The following is a 22,402-nucleotide window of genomic DNA, read 5'->3' on the forward strand; positions in this document are numbered from 1 at the left end:
GTCTTCAATTATGCTTAGTAAATGCAATTATAAGTTTATTATTTATTATGAGTAATTGTTTCGTTATTGTCGCTCTAGTTTCAGCTCATATACGCTAGCAGCAAAACCTAGGCCTCCCCCCAAAGATATATGTGGGGGATGTAATATAGTCGCTACGCTTGGCAGGCATGTTGGCGATTGCAGTGCGGTATTATGATACGTAGAAGACGCTGCTGTCTATCCTATGGAAACTTGTGAGTAAAGGAGAGGTTGTTAGATTGTATTCCGGGAATCGCACCCTCGAGCTGCTCTCGTAAATCTAAGTCCTCTACCACTGAGTTATCTCATCTAAATATATATTTAACTAACTAGTTTAAGTAATCTCCAACGGTTATTTAAGTTAACAATATCATACTAGTCGATAGACGCCTACTATAAGGTTTAAGCCTCCCTATAGATCGCCTAAATAATGTTGTAAGTTTTGCACTGCCTGCATCAAGCGACGTTGTTGAAACTTACATGTATGTAAATTGTCCCAAAAGAACACGACGAAAGACTATATACTTGTCGTATAAATAAGTGTAAACCGTCCGTTTTAGAATAAGGCACATCTGTTCTGTACTTTTGCATTGATTCTGAGTGGTTTCCAAGGAAAAGCTTAGATATATATAAATAATATTTTTGCAAGCAATTGTTTTCGAGAGCTTCAAAGAGAGACAGTGGTTTTCGGTCGAATAGTCACTGTTGCCGAACTCTTATTTACAGATTCTGCAGACATGACTAGAGCGCGCAGGATCCTTAGTCTAGACATTTGCAACGCTTTACAGCCTTTTAAACCATCGTTCGGAAACTCGGTCTCGGTGCTACGTTTGAAGGCACGACGTTTTCCGTAATATTAATAATACATTTGAATAAACTAAAGTACTAAATAATGTTTTAATTACGTCGGAAAATAAATACATTTAAAAAACTTTTAAGTTAAACGGTTTTTTGATACCCATATTGTGGTGGTTGTGGAAAAATATGTACCTAGTCCGCCATATTGGAACGGCGTCCATCTTGAATTTTAAACTTTGACATAATCATCGTGTTTTACTAATGTAGCCGTTTTATTTGATACCCATATAGAGGGGGTTAAGGAAAAATATGTAATCCGCCATTTTGTATCGGCGGCAATCTTACATTTATAATGTTATTGATTTTATTATATAGTATTGTCATCTAAATTAAATGTGTGTACCAAATTTTAGATCAATCTGACAACGGGAAGGTGCTTAAATTTCAATTTCTAATTTTGACCCAAATAAACAAATTCCGTACGTGTCGAACTAAATAACACGGTTTAATAAAAAGGTTGAATCGTATATTACAGGGAACTCCTACTCCCTACCATATTAGATAGAAGCGTTGATGGAGTTTCTTCTGTCACTTCTTCTCCCAACGATAACGCTTTCCGAAGTCTGAGTAGTGATGTTAGCCAGGCAATAGCAACCGGCCAAGCCGAAGTTCGTCCATCTTCGGAGCCCTTGTGTTGAAATGTTGGACGGGAGTTATCGACGAGTTACAGCCCAAGTCGAGGTCGCTTGTCCTCTAGTGGGGGACCTTGAGTCTAGTCACTCTGTGGAGCATCCACCGAAGCTCAGAAGCCTTCTAATCCGGTAAAATAGTATGTATGTAGCGGCCCGAGTCAAGGTGCCCCCAGGAGCGCTTAAACTCTGCGTCCCGCCACGTCAAGCTCTCGGAATCAGCAAATGCCATTTGGGCACTGCCGCCAAGTCTAGTACAAAAAACTAAATTTCGTCTTTAAAGATTTATATAAATCCTTCGTCCCCGAAATGGGATCTCAGTTTAGTGTCACACGTTTCGAGTTAATTTTTTTGTGTTCAAGTTGGTCGTCGTGTTTCCGATAGAGAAGCACGATCCGGTTATCGAATTATAGAAAAATTGTGTTGAATCGGAAAAGGATACTAACGCCGGGCATATTGGACAGCATGTAATTATTTTTTTAATTTTCGCCGGTTGGCCAATGCGCCTGCGCCGATGCGGGCCGGCTCAGTACCCGTGCGGCCGTGGCGCGCGCGTGTTGTGTATCATGCGGCGAACGTGACGCGGCTACAAGATGTCACCGCTTCACTCTCTCAGGTATGCGGGAAATAGCGCGGAAAAAAATAATTACCAATCACAATTCATAAATAAATCGTATATTCACTCATCATTGACAGAAACGTTTTTGGCGCGCTTTTTGACAGTTTCTTTTTTTATGGCAAAAGACAATTTGAATCTTATTCCAAAATTGTATGTTGTATAAAATTTCTAATTTCGAATCGAGATATTCAATTCGATGTCTATCCGTGAATCTCTCGAAAGTTTTACGGGCACATTTAAATAATAATGTGTACATAAAAACACGTGGGGAAAGTCGGTTATACCTATAACGTCTTCTGCAAGTGCGCGGCTTTTGCGAAATTCACGAAATAAATTAGAACATTACAAAAATGCATTAAATTTACGCACTGATGGCTTAAAAAAACTTATTTACATATTGTTACATGCCAATGTGTACATGCCCGTCGGCTGTCCGCAATTGCAGCGCCGAGGCGGCGGACTATGACTGCCCGGGTGCATTCATTCACCGTCAGCGAGCGTGCAGTTTCCAACTCTGGTTCAAGTTCGTCCACGCAAAGGACATTCCTGTCAAACTGGACATGACTTTGTTGCGTTCTATCAATGACCTGCACCCGATCCTCGGCTTTGTATTTGCAAACAGCTCTCCGTAATGGCATTAGCTAGTTTTGGTATATTTTATCCAATTCAAATTTAATTATTAAATCTATAAACATTTCACCATTATAAAAATGCCAGTTTAGTCTGTCCGTGAGTCCCGAAATGCTCATCTAAGAGTCGGACTGAAACTCGACAGTTGCTCTTTTCACACGAAATTTCTCGGCAAAAGTATTCGAAACATACAGCCCTAAATCTAATTTAATATATTTTATTTCATTAATTACTTTAAAAAGTCTTTAAAATTAGTCTTTGAAATTTTAACGGAAAACTAAAGTTGGATATATTACTTGTACAATTGTATTTAAATCTGACGTAGAGATTTTTCATTAATTAAGTTAATAGTGTATTTAGAGCTGATGTCAGTCACATGAAGATTTAATGTCGAGTACTTTAAAAATGGAATAAAATAGAGAGTTTGTTAACTTAAGCTTTTGAAAATCGAGACAATAAGCACATAGCTGTGTACTTATTACCCCCGTGTCGTTCTCGGTAAAGAATACGAAGGCTATTGGGCTTTATAAGGTTTTAGTGTGCAATGTTTCGTAATGGTCGTGAATCTGGCGTTCTTTTATATCTTCCTTCAGGCACATTTCTCACATTGCCGTATTTATAACATCAGAGGATTCATTTTACACTTTAGAAACTTCTGGATGTTGTTCATTGTTCCACCTTAGCAAGTCAATAATAACAGAAGCTTTACAAAAGCAATCGTGTATTTGTTGTAAGAGCAGCTACTGTTATATGGCTATAGGAACGTGTCTTCGTCTTTTAAGATGATCAATTGGTTTATAAAATCTGAAAACAATCTCCTGAAAGGTTGTCGCTCTAATTTGGTTGTTATTATTACATTTTTACGAATTGCAAATGCTTTTTGTAATTATGTTGTAAGCTACCGGTGAATACAGAAATGAATGCGTGGTAAACTTTACTTTAATAGGTGAATATGTAGGTAACATTCAAGGCTTTGTACACTGAAGGATACCAAAAATATAGGTATTAATTTATAAAATTAGAAAATACATCTTAATATAGTATTCCTTAACAACCTTTGCATCGTTACATCCTGTAAAACCTTGTGAGAAGTATAGGGGCACATTTTTATTTTACACGTAGAAATGACGATGACAAATAATTTTAAGTAATATATGAAAATCGACAACAATTATTTAATAAGAAGAAAGATCAGTAAAGAGTTCTATAATTTTTTTTAATTATTCTTCAACTGGCCAATTATGAACACTTTCATTGTCATCAATGTGTTTTGATATTTTTAAATAAAGATTCATGTTAGACAACATTATACCTTTTAATTAATTTTTAATTTTCCACCTTTTAAGGTTTCTCTTATATCATATTTAACAGGTTATTTACAAGATTTCTTCCAATCTATTTAAATATTATAGTAATTTTTTTAAAGAGAAATTTAGAACATAAAATATAAGTTGATTGATGTTTTACATCTATTAATGGTTTTCTAAATGATTTATTAAAACTAAAAAGCTATTAATTACTTCTAATGATAAGGCTGATGAAGATGGCTGATTTAAATTTGAATTTTTATTAAACATCGTTCATTAAAGTAACATTTCATGTTAGCCAGAGATCGCACATCGCGTGGCTTGTGCGTAGCGAAGGTATTGCAATATTTAATCGACACCGGAATTGGCCGCGGGGATCGGGGAGAAATCATCGCAAATTACGGGCAACAGAAAATAATAATAATTATGCAATTAAATTCAACAACAGAGGTTAATGAACTCACAAATTAAATTTAAAGACTTATTGTATTACAAGGATTATATAAATACATTTAAAAAACTTTTAAATTAAACGGTTTTTTGATATCCATATTGTGGTGGTTGTGGAAAAATATGTACCTATTCCGCCATATTGGAACGGCGTCCATCTTGAATTTTAAATTTTGACATAATCATCGTGTTTTACTAGTGTAGCCCTTTCATTTGATACCCATATTGAGGGGGTTAAGATAAAATACGTAATCCGCCATTTTGTATCGGCGGCCATCTTAGATTTATAAAGTTATTGATTTTATTATATTGTATTGTCATCTAAATTAAATGTGTGTACCAAATTTCAGATCAATCTGACAACGGGAAGGTGCTTAAATTTCAATTTCTAATTTTGACACAAACAAATTAATTCCGTACGGGTCGAACTAAATAAAACCGTTTAAAAATAAATAAAATAGTTAACAAACTTTGTCTATACCGTTTTGTTTGTTTATATTATTATCCACTTTCATCATTATTTTAGCCGTAAGACGTCCACATGTGGACAAAAGCCTCCTACAGAGATTACCTATAGGTTGGATATAGGGCAAATAATTTACTGCTTCTGATCGATCTTAACAATATAAATCATTTTCAATAACTCCCTTTAAATTATTGAAAATGATCAACTTGCTTGTTTTATTACTTCACGAGACAGATATTTATGTATATGATAGAATCTAGAATCAAATGAATCTCTTATAACGACATTATACAACTTAAAATGGCCACGAAAGTTTAATATCTGAGAAATAAGTTAGTTTGATGTTTAAATTGATTATTACATTTATAATTATGTATTAAACAGCATTTATTATAAATATATATGCTACATACATATTTATATATCCTTGTATACGTTAACTACCCGTTATATATCCCTCTACTGTTTCCATACTATAGTTGTCTGAAAGACAGGAGTTGATTTGTAAACCGTACACAGTGACCTAAAAATTATTTGCAGTTACTAATTTTGTAAAGCATATAGAAAAGTAATAACAAATCCTTCTATATATCGTGCGTTACTTTTGTGTGCATCGCTTTTTCTTTTATTTATATTTATTCTTATGCACAAAGGTTTTATATAATGTATTCATACATAATGTTTTTCTGCACGTAACTTTTCTCTGAGTTTTCATCATTTTCCCGTAAATAATTTAATCGTTTCAGTCCATGAATGAACATTGCAAGGCATAAGTCTCTCCAAAGATATCTATGGGGTGATATACCGTTATCATCACGCTTGGCAGGCGAGCTGGCGATCGCGGTGTGGTGATCGATTCTCTGGAAACTTATTTGTGATCACTGGCAATCCTATATAAATGCAAAAAGTGTGGATTATATAAGATTGTATCATGTGAAAAGTAATGTACAAAATATTATTATTGAAATCAATAGCATTATTTTATTAAAGGACATCATTCTTTTAAAATAATTAAATTAGTAATTTTTTACTTGTTATTCCTCGAGTCCATTACAATGATTGGTTTATTATATTGAACACATTTTTATTAATCTTGTAAATTAATAATTTAAATACAAAATATCTTTATTAGGGTAGGCGTTTACATGCGCTTTTAAATCGTCGATTATTTTAACATTATAAGTAGAAAGCAACAATCGGGTGAATCTCTGATCTGTAGAGATGATCCGGCCAGAAATTAAACAGTTGCTGTTTTAAATAAAATAAAACTATTGATGTATACACTATAATATCAATCATATAAATGATTCAACAAACATAATTTCACACGTTAGGAATAACTAAATTTACTTATGAATTATAATTACTAATAATTTGTTCAGAAAGATTGCCCCAGAACTGAACTGAACTGAACACACTTCTTGTATGTATATTTGGAAATGTATTGTGTGGCAATGTATGTATTTAAATTTGTTTCGTAAATATTAATTTGAGGTTTTAATTAAGCAAAGTTAATATCTTCTTCCGTCTTTCTTTATTTTATTTAAAGAGACACAGACCACATTCACAGAGTCGTTTGTTGAATTATTTACACACAAAAAAGTTTAATTAATTGCAACCAATTGCAGTAAATTTTTTCCATAATCTTCTGGCTCAAGATGGCGGAGATAGACAAAGTTTTCTTTTTTTTTTCTCTATATGAACAAGGTAAAGCACAAACGAGTATAAAAAATTATACGCATAGCGTTCTTTCAAATATAAATATTCAAAGATTGTTCCATATAAAATTATATTTCAAATTATACACAGATTATGGTATTAAGTGTAACATTTGAGATATAAACAATATTATATAATTTCAACTATTCTGAAAAACCGCATTTTCGAACTGATCATTTTATTCGGTGAGGGTGGCGATTTGAATAATCTTTATATTTTATATTTGTGCTAAAAAAGAGAGAATATAGCAATATGCCAACAGCAGATGTAAAAGAAAAGTTTTAAATTGGAGACTGCGTGAGGGTCTAAGAGGTGTAGAACCAAACAGAAGGATCGACTGCTTCAGAATAGTTTCTGGAAGTTGTTATATAAGCAGAAGACTGTAAAGATAGATAGACATTTAGGACACCTGTATCTATCAGAAGAATATAAGCTTATAAAGATAACGGGCAGATTGTTAGTTCTAAATCCTCGTTATATTTAGTAAGAAGAGCCTGTCGCAGGGACGAAAACCACAATATGCAGTAGATAATTTGCCAATGCACTCGGTCAGCGTTTCTTAAACCGGGGGCTTTATATATGTTTATTCATAGTTTTTGACAAGATATCGACAGACTTTTTGCTTTCAAAAGTAATTAGCCAAACCAGTAGAAATATGTGATAAATAAGCAATCGGTCGACATGACAATAAATTAGGAAATAGAGAAGTGATAATGAAATGATAATGTGTTAAGGAAATTGTATGGATTTAGGAAAAACTATATATTTTTTTTGTAAAATGATGCAAAACTTATTGACCTGAATAAAAAAGGTCTCTACCATTTGGCAGCAGAAGATGGCGGAGGCTGATAAACGAATTACAGTTCATTACTTATTTGACATAACGTCTTATTAATAAACGATTGCTCTTATAAATGCACGCATTTATAAGAGCAATCGTTTCTATTTTATAAAGTTGAATGATGCCATGACTGAGCAGTGGTTGCCCAGTCGTAGAGGACTGAGTTTTAGATTGTAGGTCGCCGGTTCGACTCCTGGGATACAATCTTATATAACTCACGCTTTGTGCAATAATTATAAAAAAAAACTGCGACTGCTCACAAACAAATTTCAAGTAGTTGGATAGCAGTGTCCTCTGCATACCTAAAACCATACTTCAATCGCCAACCCGCCTGCTAAGTGGCGATTATGGTATATACTCTCATATATATCTTTGGGGGAGGCTGATACCTTGCAATAGGCGTCTATAGAATGGAAAGACGACAACGTAAAAGTCCTTTATATTTTTAGATAGGTACATGTATTTTAATTTACTTCACTTCTTTATGTAAAAAATAAATTGTGTAAATAGGTGAAATCAAATTGGTGAACCGCTAACATAATTAAGGTGACGGGAAGTCGCTGGATCCGGGCAGCGCAGTACCTCGAAGTTGCGTCTTTCGGCTGAAAAGAGGAAGAAGAATTTAATTCAATCAAATTGGACTCTTCTGGCAGTTATTTCGTCTATCTGATCTAATATATATAAATGATAAATACGTAAATTATTTTGATAAGAACGCTCTCTTCAAATGTTCTATTGAAGTATTTAAAAATTAAAAAGTAATTAATTCTCAAAATTTCCAGGGTTTGGGAGCTCGTATAAGTTTAAGAAGCACTGGCCTAGGCACTTTCGGCCGCTGCGCTAGATCGGGCGAACAATTGCGGGCGTGCACGCACCGGCGAGGTTTCCGCTCCAATAGCGCGTTATTTCCAAAGCGAATCGAATGTTAACATATGAGGCTTATCTGGTAGAAAGTTCACTGTCGTGTGGGCTCCGTCGCAGCCAAACAGTTGCCGCTGCACCGCGTCAAGGTCAGACGCGGTAGATAGAAAAGAAAAATAACGCGGCGAAAATTAAGACATCTCAACGTTTTTTGGTCGACGATCTTCAAAATGGTATAATTAAAAGGATGAGACCAGATGTCCTAGGAGATAATGTTCAAGCTTACCTCAATTTAATTCGCGTATAAAAGTAAATTTTCAAGACCGCTCGGTCACAAATTTTTTAAGACAAAAAATGAATTTGACCATACTCTGTAATTAATAAACTTGGTTGCGATTTCTATAGATTTATTTGTCTATAATCTAAATATATACAAGGTGATTGGAAATAGGTTCATGTACAATGTTACTGTCAGAAGTTATTGGCTTGTCGCATTCCAATAAAAAAATGTAAAATTTTTCAAAGCGACTACTTTGAACAGGTTAGTTGGAAATAAGTGTAAAAGATTTAAAGCGGTAAAAAAAGCATCTACTGCATATTTACAATCATCTGTACGAGAGATTTTCGCTTATGTGCTGACTCATCACAATATCTCTACAACCACAATGTTTATTGCCTTGTAATTTGCGAATTTTACAAAATTCTACCCCTCAGAGGATTTATGGGTGTCAATTACATAAATGCATATTTTCAATCAGCTTTTACAGGTAAAAAACTTGGCTAGAATTTTTTTTGTACGTTAAAAATTAACAGGAATCGTCACTCATAAAATGTAGTGCAGGCCTCGTCAAGCGGGTAGGGAAAAGCAAATCTATATATAAAAAATATATATAAATAAAAAAAATCTGTTTTGTCTTAACCCATTTCAAAATTACGATTTTCATTGAGGTTTTGTAATATCGATAAATAAATCGATAGAGCAGTTGAGGAGATTTTTTGTCATACTGCAAATCCATGTTTTTCACATCATCACATCGAGCATGTCGCCTGTTTTTGTGACTGAAAATCATTAGGTTTAGATATTTCCACCAGAAAATAGAAATAGCAATGCACATAAGTATTCCTCGCGTCATAATCCTCGATGGTGAGGGTCGTTACCTTATCCAAGGATGCTTCTGCAGGACAGGTTATCCTGGGAAATCGTTAAGTGATAAGTTTCCGTGTCCTTCCACTCTTAGACTTTTAGGAGTATTTAGCTCTATCAGGCTCCTGTAGCTGCTCCGTGCGTTAAATAATGACGAAGTTGTTGGTTTACCTGACTGCCGTTTAATCGCTCGATGTGTATTTAAAAGCATTACAAAAAATAGTATGGTGTAGAAATAACTTTTTTTTTTATTATACTTCGTTTTGATGAGTTTTGTATTGATTATTTATGTTGATGGTCTCATGATGCGCATGTTTAGGACGGAGGCACTTAATTCCTACTAGAGTTATAGGGGAAAAGATATTAAGAACGAAGGAAGAAGAGCGAATGCGAGATTATGTGAGCAAACCCACATGACTCTGTCTTCCTTCCAAAGACCAAAAAAGAGGACAATCCCTGCCGGGTCAGTTCGTTGTCAATAATAATTCTCAACAATTTTAATTTCCTCATTAATAATATTACAAAATTCATTACAGTGTACGTAATTTACATAGACCGGCTATGTTATGGGAGTCGGTTTTACTGTGCTACTGTATTCTAATGTTGACATTAAGTACAATGTATTGTATCGTATTATATAAATTACACTCGAAGTGTAATCTAGGCTTAGAATAAGTAATGATAATATAATAACAAACTTATGAAATACGATGTACGATATGTTTGATTAATAATTATATTTAAAATTGGTTCCCAAAATAGAAATAATATAGACGTGCTAGAAATCATTTTATTGAATTAAATATGTATACTAAAATATTATTAATGGCATCTTATTCCCTTTTTTATCTTATTCCAAATTTAAACTGAAAACAGTTTTCATTCAATGTTAATTGTAATTGATTAATTAATTACTAGTTTATAATTTGTCATGTTTTGTCTATTTTACCTAATTAAGCAGGCAAGCTCTTTACTTGTTTAGGCTCTTAAGTTGATAAGTGACAGGACGCCGCCCCGGATTGCTCTTGTCTGGTCTTTCATTCGAAACATTTTTAAAATTTTCTTTCCGGTGCGACCAGGAAAGAAAAACCTTGATTCGATTGGGAAGTTATCAAGGACACATGGAATTTCCTTTTAGCATTTATAGCGAATGTTATTCGTAAGTTTTAGTTCAGGCTATATAATTATTACCAGGTTAAGGAACCGGTAAGATCTTTTCCACTTCGAAGAATTATTCATGGAGAGACTGAGTTTGGATTGCCAATTGCCCTAAGAAGGTTATATTTCAACACCATCGTGTGACGCGACTGCGGTGCGATTGTAGAGCGATATCAGGGCGTTTATGTTGCGGCTAGCTCCTCGCATAGATATTATGTAAACATGGGTTACAATGTGATTTAATATCGATGCGCTCGCTGCCGGTCGATGTTTGATAATATCCTGACGTTATATTCCGATAGTTTCGCCGGAGCCCCGCCCCGCGTTCAAATGTAATTCGAATGGATGTAATAACATTTTTTATTGAATGAAAACTCTGTCGCTATATGTCCATTGACGAAGAAGGGCCGCACACTTTGACATCACATGCAGTATTTGATTTATACTCCTTTTTAAGTTTCAACTGTACATAATTACTTACGAGCACTTTATTATTACTACGAATAATACACCAATCATCTCTGCTTTTAATAATGTTATTAAAACGTAAGATGAATTTAATTATAAAGCATGAATTCGTCATTTATTCTTCCAAATTAAATTCATCCAACGTTTTGCCAACGTTTTTTTAGTCCTCGAACAAGTCTAAAAAGCCTTGTTCCGGTAAAGCCTTCAAAACCTTCTTCGATTCGGTTATTATGTCCTCAATCATACCAAAACGCCTCCGCTCATTGTCTTTTTGAGTTTGCTGAACTGCCAGAAGTCTCACGGAGCCAAATCAGGCGAATACAGTGGTTGTGGAACGATATAAGTCGAATTTTTGACGGTTTTTTTTTTTAAATGATTAAGAGATTTTGGCACCAATCGAGATTTGACACTTTTGACGAAATTGATATAATTAAAGCTTTTGATAAACAAGCGCTTTGCCATTTTTATAGACAGTCCTATTAACCTAGGAAAAAATATTACCAGCCTTCCTAATGCTCGAAAGTTTTATATTAAAATTTCACATTACATTTTAATCACAGTTGTAAGTATCTCTCAGCCAAAGCGCAACAGGGCGCGTCTTAACGTACCGAAAACAATGTGATCGCAAAGTAATGATATCGTAGGTAGATTTATCATCGTTAAATTTAGATGTACAGAGATGTATTATAATATTGATAAATAAATCGAAAAATAATAATGTCATACATTTCTCTAAGATCCATATTATTATTTCATCTTCTGTGAACATCTGTGAAAGGTTTTACAATCTCACCCAAGGATATCTATGGGGGATAATCGCCACGCTGACAGGCGGGTTTGCGACCGCAGTGTTTTGTTATGGTACGCAGAAGACAAAAGTTTAAAATATGCAAGGTCGAGAGGTCAAGGTTCACGAGAATCGAACCCGCGGCCAATGGTCGCAAGTCTTAGCTTTGTACCGTTGGGCTACCACCATTTGTTCACGTCTTATAAGTCTGAAATATGTTGTAATAAATTTAATAGAAACTTGAAGTGTGAAGGATTTCTAAGTGATAATAAAGCTTGGGAATCAATTGCTCTATTGCAGGGGCGAGCAACCTTTTTTGGTCGGAGGGCCGCAGTTTCAAAAACAGTCGGCCTTAAAAAAAAAGTATATATTCAAGGTTCAAACTATGTTCTAAACCTATTTTATGTTCGTAATCAACCGATTTACAACTAATTAGACACTTTTACTATCTTTAAAGCCTTGATTCTGGCATAATAAAAAAATTATAAAAAAAAAATTAAAATTTACTTGCCTCGAGGGCTGCATGCGTGTTGCTCATCCCTGCTCTATTGTATTATGGATATTGTAAAAATGAACACAAATAAAACCTCAAAGTTGATGTGGGTTTCTCTGCGATCAAGGTGCGTTTAGCTTTAAGTTGGAGCATGTTTTCATAGCACATTGTTAAGATCGGGGGTAGTTGGATGCAGACAGCGCAAGACTGGTCATCGTGGCGACCTTTGGGGGAGGCCTAAACCTTGCAGTGGGTGTCCATCGGCTGAAAAGAAGAATTTGATTCTGCTTTCTATTGATATAGTTGTGCTCTTCTGGCATGTAAATGAATATACATGATTCACTTCGTCCACAGATATTCGATGAAGCCAAAAAATACTACTTACGTTTTTTTTACAATAGAATAGACAATGGAGATATTTAGAAAGAATCGCGTTATGCTATCACAATTGCTACAATTGACGAGTTGTTCATGCTTGAGGTCATACGTGAATGTATCAATCCTTTATTGATTATATAGTCTTTTGGTAACGTCATAAATTCTTGATTGTTATTAACAATGGAATAATTACTAATGACTCAGTGATTAAATACATATTTTTGTAATTAATTGAAGGATTCTTTTCCAGGGCAAGTAGATCTTGGAGGTAATGACAACAATGTATGTGATGTTATTCTGTTAGCCATTTTACTTTTGTGCAGCTTCGTCAAAATTGAGCTCATGGAAACAGATGTCTGTGAGCTAAAAACTTTATTCTTGAAGATTGTAGACACAACGAAGATGTTTGCAAGAAGAAGGATTATACCCGTGATCTAGATATAGTTGTCAAATGTGATAAAAAGGGGCTGTGATTATTGGTAAAATTAGATGCAATGTGGAATCTAAATTCATAAAAATACAGAGTAACACATTCAGGGGCGGCTTAACCTATAGTGCAGGGTGTGCATTGCACATGGGGGCCGCCGTCACAGGCGTTGCCGCGGCGCTCCCTAAGACAGTAACGCGTAACTAATACCATACTAGAAGCTATACCTACTTATAAAAAGGCTTGTTGGAATATGAAATAACTTTCTTGTTATGACGGCAAAGTTAATAGTTATAGCCGCGGGTGGGGGGCCAGGCCTAGGGGGCGCCAGGGTTTCATTGCACACGAGCGCTTCACGAGCTAGAGCCGCCCCTTAACACACGCGAAAGTCTCTACTTACTGTCATTGAGTAACTCGACTAAGACTTGCAACTACATTGTTTTGTATATTCCACAGACATAAGCGTCCGTTTTTGTTTTTTGCAATTACCTTGAATATTACCGATTTTTTTACATGGTTTACTAAGTATCTTAAACTATTTCCTAATTTAAATCTTTGGTTCTTAAATCATTGGTGTTTTGTTGGTTTTTCACGACGGTTTGTGCATCCTCTCCCTCACCCTATTTGAAATTGCCATTCTCAGGTTGCGCCATCATCTGTGCGGTTGCCATATTCGCCACATCAATGAACCTTGCGATCGCATCATGAGTGCCGTCCGTGTGACATCACACGCACGAGTTCGTGTGATGTGATATTGCTACCGCCGCGTGATGGACACTGTTATACAGCCCGAGGCTTTATTCAACGAACAAAAATAAGCCTCGTGCAATTGCATATTTATGTAAATAGAGTGGTAGTTTCGTGATTTAACTTTACCATTGTTGATTCCGGGTGAAATTTCAGATAGACGCAAATATTCTCCGAAAGTTATTTTACTATAATTATATAAAATTGTGAAGGAATACGTTGTAGCAACTTTATAAAGCAACACAGTGGAAAAAATTTGTAAAATTGTCAACATACATAGACTTTTGCACGAGGTTATGCATAATAGATATTAATACGTTATATATTTATGTTTCAGAACGTTTGCGCTTTGCTTTGTTAGCGTGTTGATCTTCGCCGGAACAGAAGTGAACGCATTTGCAATAAGAAGTGTATACAACGCTACAAAAGAAACTCCACAAGACTTAGCAGTCGATGAAAGCTTGCATCTAGAAGTCAAACATGACTTTAAAAGGCCCAACGGTGTATATGTAAGCACGTCTGAAAAAAGGATAGACCCTCCAATCACGAGCAGCGATGAAGATATCAGAAATGTAGAAACAATTTCTTCGTCTCCGCATGAAGTAACTACAGTGGGCATCAACATGAATGCAATGAATCCAATATCTGAATTAATACCTGCGACAGGTTCCCCAAGCAGCGCAGTAAATCATAGTAGAATGTTTTCTAATTTAAAAGTCAACAGATCTTTACATGATTCATTTAAGGCAATTTCAAAAAAAGTTTTGTTTTCAAAATCGCAAAATAGAAATAAGACAGAAACGGAATCGTTTGAATCTACGGAGGTGGACAATTCTATGGCTTCGTCTGTTGAAAACATTAAGAAAAGACCAAACGGAAATTTCGACGAAACAACCACTGTATTTGATGATTTGATCACCGGGATCGATGTAACTCTATCTGAGGATAGCTTACCAAATTCCACAAATCAGTATAACATACATTTAAAAGAATTCACGACCTCAACAACCGATAGTGATTACGAAGTCACTAATGCCAATATGCCGGCGTGGAGGAGGTATATGGGTATAGACAGAAAACGAACAACTACCCCTCGCAAATATCCCGTATCGACCCAAAAATATGATACAAAGGGTAGTGCCGAAACTCGCTTTGCTATAGACGACTCCGTAATAACTGACGTTATCTCTTTAACGAAGGTAACTAAAGATTTTACTTCATCAACTAAATCAATGTTTAAATCTGACACGTCAAGTACATCAAACTACCATGATATGCCAACAACTCAACAAATAAAGGTATTGACCAAAATGACAGTACCGAAGCCTAGAGTAGAGTCAGTGTCGTCAAGACGAGCGGGATTTCTGAATTACTCGTCGAAGTCGAAAACTATGGAGACTACAGCTGCCAGTGACGTTCCGGAGATCACTACGAATGTAGATAACACGACGCCAGCAATAGATAACAACGAAGAATCTCACACCAGTAACAGCTTAGCAGGTGTTTTGGGAGCGCAGAGATATTTAGTAAGTTAAATACATAGTACTAATGATTCATTTATGATCTTGGTGACGCGTTGATTATTGGCAATCCAAATACTTTGTGTACATAATATTATACCTTTGTCGCTGCTTAAAGACAGTCACAGGAAAACCTAAAAGAACCCAAATTTCTAAAGACCTGAAATCCAAAAAACACCCTATATCAATAAATATATTATTGAGAGAGATTAATCTTAACGGTCTGTTCTCTCTCAATAATATTACAAGGGCAAAATATGATATATAAAAGGAAACTTTATTTATATAGTAATTTTACATTTTTATTGTTCCAGGATGAAGACGCAATCAAAGAGGAAATGTTACAAGAGACTTCTCTTAAAAATAATGAGGAAATTGCGAAACAGAGTGAAGAACGTGTCAACAGCACCTCCACACCACTGGCTGCTTCAAATCACATAACTACAGACACAACGACACACGACACAGAGGAGACGACTCACTCAGAAGTCACCGACCACGACGGCTCGTTCAACGTCAAGCCTATACAAGACAAAGGTAAGAGCACCGTCATGTACACGGTCAATCCAAACTACAGACCCATGAAGAAAATTGAGGTACTGCCGCCCAAACAGTTCGTGAGAGACCCCGATGACAACAGCTGGAGAAACGAGAGCATCAGTTCGTTGGGAATCGTTTTCAAACCAAAGAACTCCTCGAAACCATTGACTCAAGTCTTAAAAAATAAGACCGAGACTGAATGGAGAGATATGATGTTCAGAGATAGCAAGAGTGACGTCCCCGATCTGAGGGAGAGGTTGGAGAGAATAGCACAGAAACGGAAGACCAAAAAGAAGAAAGCGGACTTGTTCGGTAACATTATTTATTCAGACTACGAAGAAACTAATAGTTCAGAGGAAAATACGAGCACTCAGAATACGGTTCCCTCTTCCACTGTGACGAGTACTTTGCAGGATATAACAACCACATATGTGCCGACGGAGACGGTCAGCGAGGAGGCAACCACAACTACAGGTATTTCTACAATAACATCGACTGCTGTCACAAGCACAGAGACCGTTACAGAATTGACTACAGACACGGCAGCCTCGCTGACCACCACACAGCCTGCAGTGACCACGAAAAGAGTAACCTTGACCAAAGAAAAAGTCGAAAAGAAGGTAAAATATGATTCATCCATTATAGAAAAAGGAAAAAAATATTTCAACATCTTCGATTACTATGACGTCTCCGAAGAAGATGAATCGGAATATTTGGAGTTGGCGAAGTTGGAATTGAAAAAGTTTTCCTCTCCCAATTACATCACGGAGCCGCCCGTGACTTCACCGCCGCCACACGCGCAATACCAGTTCAGTACGCACCTAGCGCACTACGTGCCCGACAGAAGGCCGACAGTGCAATACTTTCCGCCGCGAATCACGCAACGGCCGAAGTATAATAGATATGACAGCGATTTTGAAAATAAAATAAAATCCAACGCGAAGATAGCGGCGCCGAAATACGCACCCACTCCGGTCTTGAATGCTGCAGACATCTCGCTGGGCAAGTACTACCCGCGGCTTCCGGACGAATCGAATCACTCCAACCAAGGCAAACATCATCCTTTCTCTCCAGATATAGAAACGATATTCAAACCGAATTATTACAATAGAAACCTGTACCACACCGAGCCCCCGCAATTGACTACGGAGCCCAGAACGACCTACGGGGTGACCGACCACGAGGGATACAACCGGGCGTCATACGTCATTAAGAACTACAAGGACTTCCTGAATCAGGCCTCTAAGGACTACGATTACGACCGCGACGCCGACCTGACGCCTTACACGCAGAGTCCACTGCGCCCCATCACCATCGCGGACCTGGTCGCGCAGGAGAAAGAAAGGGTCAAATCGAACAACAACTTTAATTACGACTACGACGCGAAATTCCGGAAGGACGTGCTCCAGAGGTTTGTCGATAACTTCAACCACAACGAAGCGCGCTACACAGGTAATTTCCCGATTCTGTTCAACAATACCGTGACGCACGACCACTCAGGGTACGGCGAGGTCGCGTCATCGAGAGCGTTTCTGAAAGGTCTCTACAAGCCTTCGGACACCAGCCTGGGCTACGCACGCCGCGTACCTTACGACCCCCGCTGCGACAATGTGACGGTGGAGCTGGCTCCCGCTTACGAGCTCTACTACGTGCCCGAGCACGAGGACAACGAAGAGCTCGAACCAAAGTCGATCGGCGCGAAGTGAAACTACAATACGGTTTCAATTGTCGTGAAGTAAAACGGTCTGGACATTAATAAAGATTATCTCTGAACAGAGCTAGCTTTATATTTAGCTCCATATAAGAGCTTATAAGCAAACTAGCCTATAAGTCGTTCGCGTTAAGATTGCAGTGAAACATCATTGTCTGCTTGCTAAACACAACATTGATCACAACCGTTGCGTTTTAAAGAATACCCTTAACTGATCACTGTCTTACTATTACTTAACTTTCTAATTAGGAACAAAAATTAATTAGGCCGGCGGACAATTATAACTCACTCTTAACGCGTGCAAACTATAGGTAAGAATAACTAACTTACTCCATGAAAAAGTTGAGAATTAACGGACAATATTGGTAAGACGAATTATTATATATTTTTAAAATACTGTAAGATTCGTATTTTACGCATATTTAATAGGATTTCAAAATAAAAATTGCGACTGAAAATTGAGTCGCAGGTATGTAATAACTAAGTAATTGATAAGTTAAAGTAGTTCTGTACATATCTATAAAATAATTTTTCACGTTCAAGCCGTTGTTGTGTGAATACTTTCCATTGCTTTATTTTTAAGTTACTTATTTACCACCGTTTGCTTGTAATTGTAAAGTTTATCGTCAGAACTTATGTTGTATTTGTAAGAAAGGTTTTGTTTTGGTAAAAGGTAACACGATCTTTACTAATGTGAGTCCAAACTAGAATAAATATTTCATTGTAAATCTATATATAATCCAATTATAAATTTGTTATAAAAATGTGTGAACAACGATTTGTAGAAGTGTAGGGGACAAGGAATTACAAATTGAATAGATATTATAGTTCGTTCGCGTTAATAAATTCATGGCATTCTTAACGCAAATGATCTATTATGTCTCTGGTAATAGATATACCATATACGGATATATTTTTATGTATCGATTGACTTGAAAATCGTTATTGGAAATACGGCAAAAGAACTTTTTTTATTACAAAATGCCTTACCTATGTATATATCAATATCTTGTGGAATTATTTAGCAATTAACACTCTAGTTAAAGGATCAACATATATTTAATATAATATAAGCATATATAAATAATGAAATATAGAATTAACTGGTACGTGTCTTGCTGTTTTATAGACAATGACATTTTAAAATGACTTTTTTTTTTAAATTTAATATGGATGAAGCCACACCAAAGAGGTTTTAACTTTATAAGCGATTTACTGTGTCAAGTTAAAATATATTTAGCTTGACTTTCAACATACAATACGGAGGTATATATTGTTCAATAACGTGAAGTTGTCACTTGATTATTTTACTTAATAGGATAGGAAGACCGACATTAAAGTAGTCACAAACCATCCATAACCAACATAACTTACTTACCTAAGTAAAACTGATAGATATTCTACAACTTAAACTTTAAAGCGTATAGATATAAAATTTAAAAGGATCAGTAAAGGGAAAAATAAGTATATAAAATAAGACTTCAAATTTATTATTAGTAATTTTTTGTTAATTATACATAGTCGACAATTATATCATTATAAACTCAAATTTAACTTTTGTGGACAGGTTTTTTGGAATTCTAAGCGTGTATATTGTATACGAAATAAATAAAAATGTATAGAGTTCGATATAATTTCGAAATAGCTCCTCTTATTCTGATCATTGTTAATGGGTTATTAAATATATAAAACTATATTCGGATCGAATCTTAACTCATACAAATTATTTAAATAATCCATAGTTATAGAGTATATGAAATATATGCGTAAGGTGTTTAAATAACATATGAATTGTATTCGTGTAAATGATTAAGTGATTTATAAATGTGATCTATTTATAATAATGGTGGGCGGTAGATGGCGGGGTGGTGGTCAGGGACGGTCACTGTACCGTCTTGCGGAACCGTCACCACCCGCCGAGTGTAACCATAAGTGTAACGTGTGATCATACAAATAAACTATAGTTAACAGACGTTAGTTTCATTTCCTAACCAATTACTGGCAATTGTATTTCTATTTACATATAGATGTACTTTCAAGGGACGATTAAATGTACATAATGTACATATTAAAATTAATTATTTGTTTACTATCTGTCCTTATAAACTGTATTGCTGTCTATCGAATTCTAATAGAAATAATAAATTTAATAGTTAAGATTGACAGACAAACTCTAAGAGAAGTGGTGGTCGTCGAAAGGCGCTATATCCAGGCCTCATCCAACCAATCCAAATAAGAAATCTGTAAAGAGCAGCGTATGTCCATCATTGGACGTCTCCTAGTTGAAATGATGATGAGAAAAGAGCCATATAAGCGAAATAAGGTCTGCAGAAGCACCAAGTTTACCAACGTAACTCAAAGAATTGCTCATTTGAAGTGGCAGGAAGCGCGGCGACAACAAACCGGTAGACGCGACGTGGATAGGAGTTCGATGTATCGGAAAGGCTTATGCCTTGTATTGTCTGAAAAGAAGATGAAGGTATTAGCTTTCCTTCTGGGTTTACTACTTCGTCAAATATAAGAGGATGCACTGAAACTATTCTTTTTAATGTGTTGTAATTGACAAATAATTCACAATCATATTGGTGACGTCAGAAAAGCTGACAGCTTTCTGTTTTTTAAAAAAAAAAAACTACTTCTGCTGTTTTTCTCTGCTATATGAGTAGGAAGTATATTATGTAGGCGGTGAATCAACGGCATAACCAGGATCGCATATATACACTGGATGCGTATATCTGCGACCATTGTGCATTGTAATCTTTGGCGGCCTCTGCCTTGCAGGCCTCAATCAGCGGACACGAATAGGTGAACGAATGAATGCATATTGCATAAGTAAGTCCATCAGGTACTTCTCTTGCTTCTTTGTATGATTTATTTTACCCTGTCTTGACGTACAATAAACAGTAGGAACATAAGGTGTATGACTAAATAAAACACGAAATGCCTTTTAAAATACCACTTTATTGACATTTTCATTTAAGAATAGTACGCAAACATCACTTGATCGGTCGATCGTTTGAGACGGTTATACGACATTTGAGCATAATTACATCGGCGACTCGCGCTGTGAACGGAAATGCAACTCTGGATCCAATAAATAATTACTTTACAATCTCAATTCGTATAAACAAAAATACAACAAAAAAAAAAAACACATCAATTTCCTTTTATAAATGAACACATTCCTCTTTGGATTATACAAAACAAAAATAATAAAATAAACGCCAGAACACTGATTATATACAATACTCTGCATTCCATGTGTTCATTTTTATGTCTCGCTCGCACGTATATTCCATTACACGGTAGTAAACAATAACGTTGGGGTTAGGAAAATCTCAGATTATTGCCACGTGGTTAAACAGCGAAATAATAAACGTACAAATAGTCTATGAAAACGTGCAAAATAACTTATCGACTCGTGCTCCGATGGACCGGAAACTAATCGGGAAAAACTGAATTAAAATCGATAATAAATTAATCGATTGCACATCGATTCTTGACAAAAAAAAAAAACAGTTACAAGGCGATGCGTAACACGCGGCAATTATTTTGTCAAACCGTCGTGTTTGGAAACATAATAGCTCGCTCGTTTGTCTGCTTTGCGAATCGATATCACTCGTTTAAAAAAAAACCCGAGCCCGCGCTATTTGACAGCCGCACGTCAGTTGATTACACTCGATACTTCACTCAGACAGACGTTAAATAGACATTTTTTGTAAGGAATTTATCACTATATTGTTAGCTATGTTCGTAGTATCAGGTGTTGAATATAATTGTTGCAGATGTTAGAGACGCCGGTCCATCGGAGCGCCGACTGAGGTATACAAATGTATAGGTATTAAAATGTATTCAAATAAATAATATATGAAGCGATGCGCATACAATACAACTGCGACAACTCCGGGCCGCGGCCGCCCCGCGCTCGGAGCGCTCACGCCGCCGTTACAATAATAATAGTTTATATTTTAGACTACAAGCGAATATTTACAAAGGGCACGCCACTTCACTAGCTATCAACCTTCCCAACTTCGCTCCCACGGCCCGCTATCACGCATGCGTTAAAATTAGCATATTCCTGATAAAACACGTGATCCTGCTAAAATATGAATTCATAAAGATAAAATAGAGAGCAGGCCGTGAGAGCGTCATTCCCGAAATTCTCATCCCGCTTATCGCTGGATTCGGAGCTAGATCTAGCGTATCTGTTTTACTAACGCTATACTGTAAATAGCATATAGCAGTGCTATTTAGCATAGTCTGCTATATAGCGTAAAACAGTGCTATATAGCATAGCTATATAGCGTGCTAGATTTGCTCGCGGTGTTATAAATCCAGCGGTACGCGGGTGAGACCGCGGCGCACCTAGTTCGTTACATTAGCCAGTCTTTCGTTTACACTACACTAACTACTGCGCTACACTCGCCGCTCCGTCCCCACGCACCCGCGGCTTGCCGCCTGTCACCCGTCGCCTGTCACCTGTCACGGTACCATTCCGCAGTCGATTGCGTCGTGTGAACAATTAACGCTCGTATAACTTTAAACATGCAGTGATACAAGCTATTAATAGCAGTTACAAAATAGCTTATTAATTAACGGGTGTATAACACGTCAAATGAACATACGACGCA

At 36.2% G+C, this 22,402-nt stretch overlaps 1 protein-coding gene across 1 annotated transcript; it reads left to right on the forward strand.

Moving 5' to 3' along the window:
* Window positions 1-2,098: 2,098 nt before the first annotated feature.
* LOC137930293 (uncharacterized) lies at window positions 2,099-17,814 on the forward strand. Its single transcript, XM_068773521.1, has 4 exons — window positions 2,099-2,121; window positions 2,570-2,752; window positions 14,338-15,526; window positions 15,835-17,814. The coding sequence occupies exons 1-4, from the start codon at window positions 2,099-2,101 to the stop codon at window positions 17,764-17,766; spliced, it is 3,327 nt and encodes a 1,108-aa protein (XP_068629622.1). The 3' UTR covers window positions 17,767-17,814.
* The last annotated feature ends 4,588 nt before the right edge of the window (window positions 17,815-22,402 follow it).

The sequence above is a fragment of the Battus philenor genome, unplaced genomic scaffold, assembly GCF_028537555.1.
Source record: "Battus philenor isolate CCGP_79_NKW_IND1 unplaced genomic scaffold, ilBatPhil1.0.hap1 SCAF_6, whole genome shotgun sequence".
In the NCBI taxonomy this organism is placed as follows: Eukaryota; Metazoa; Arthropoda; class Insecta; order Lepidoptera; family Papilionidae; genus Battus; species Battus philenor.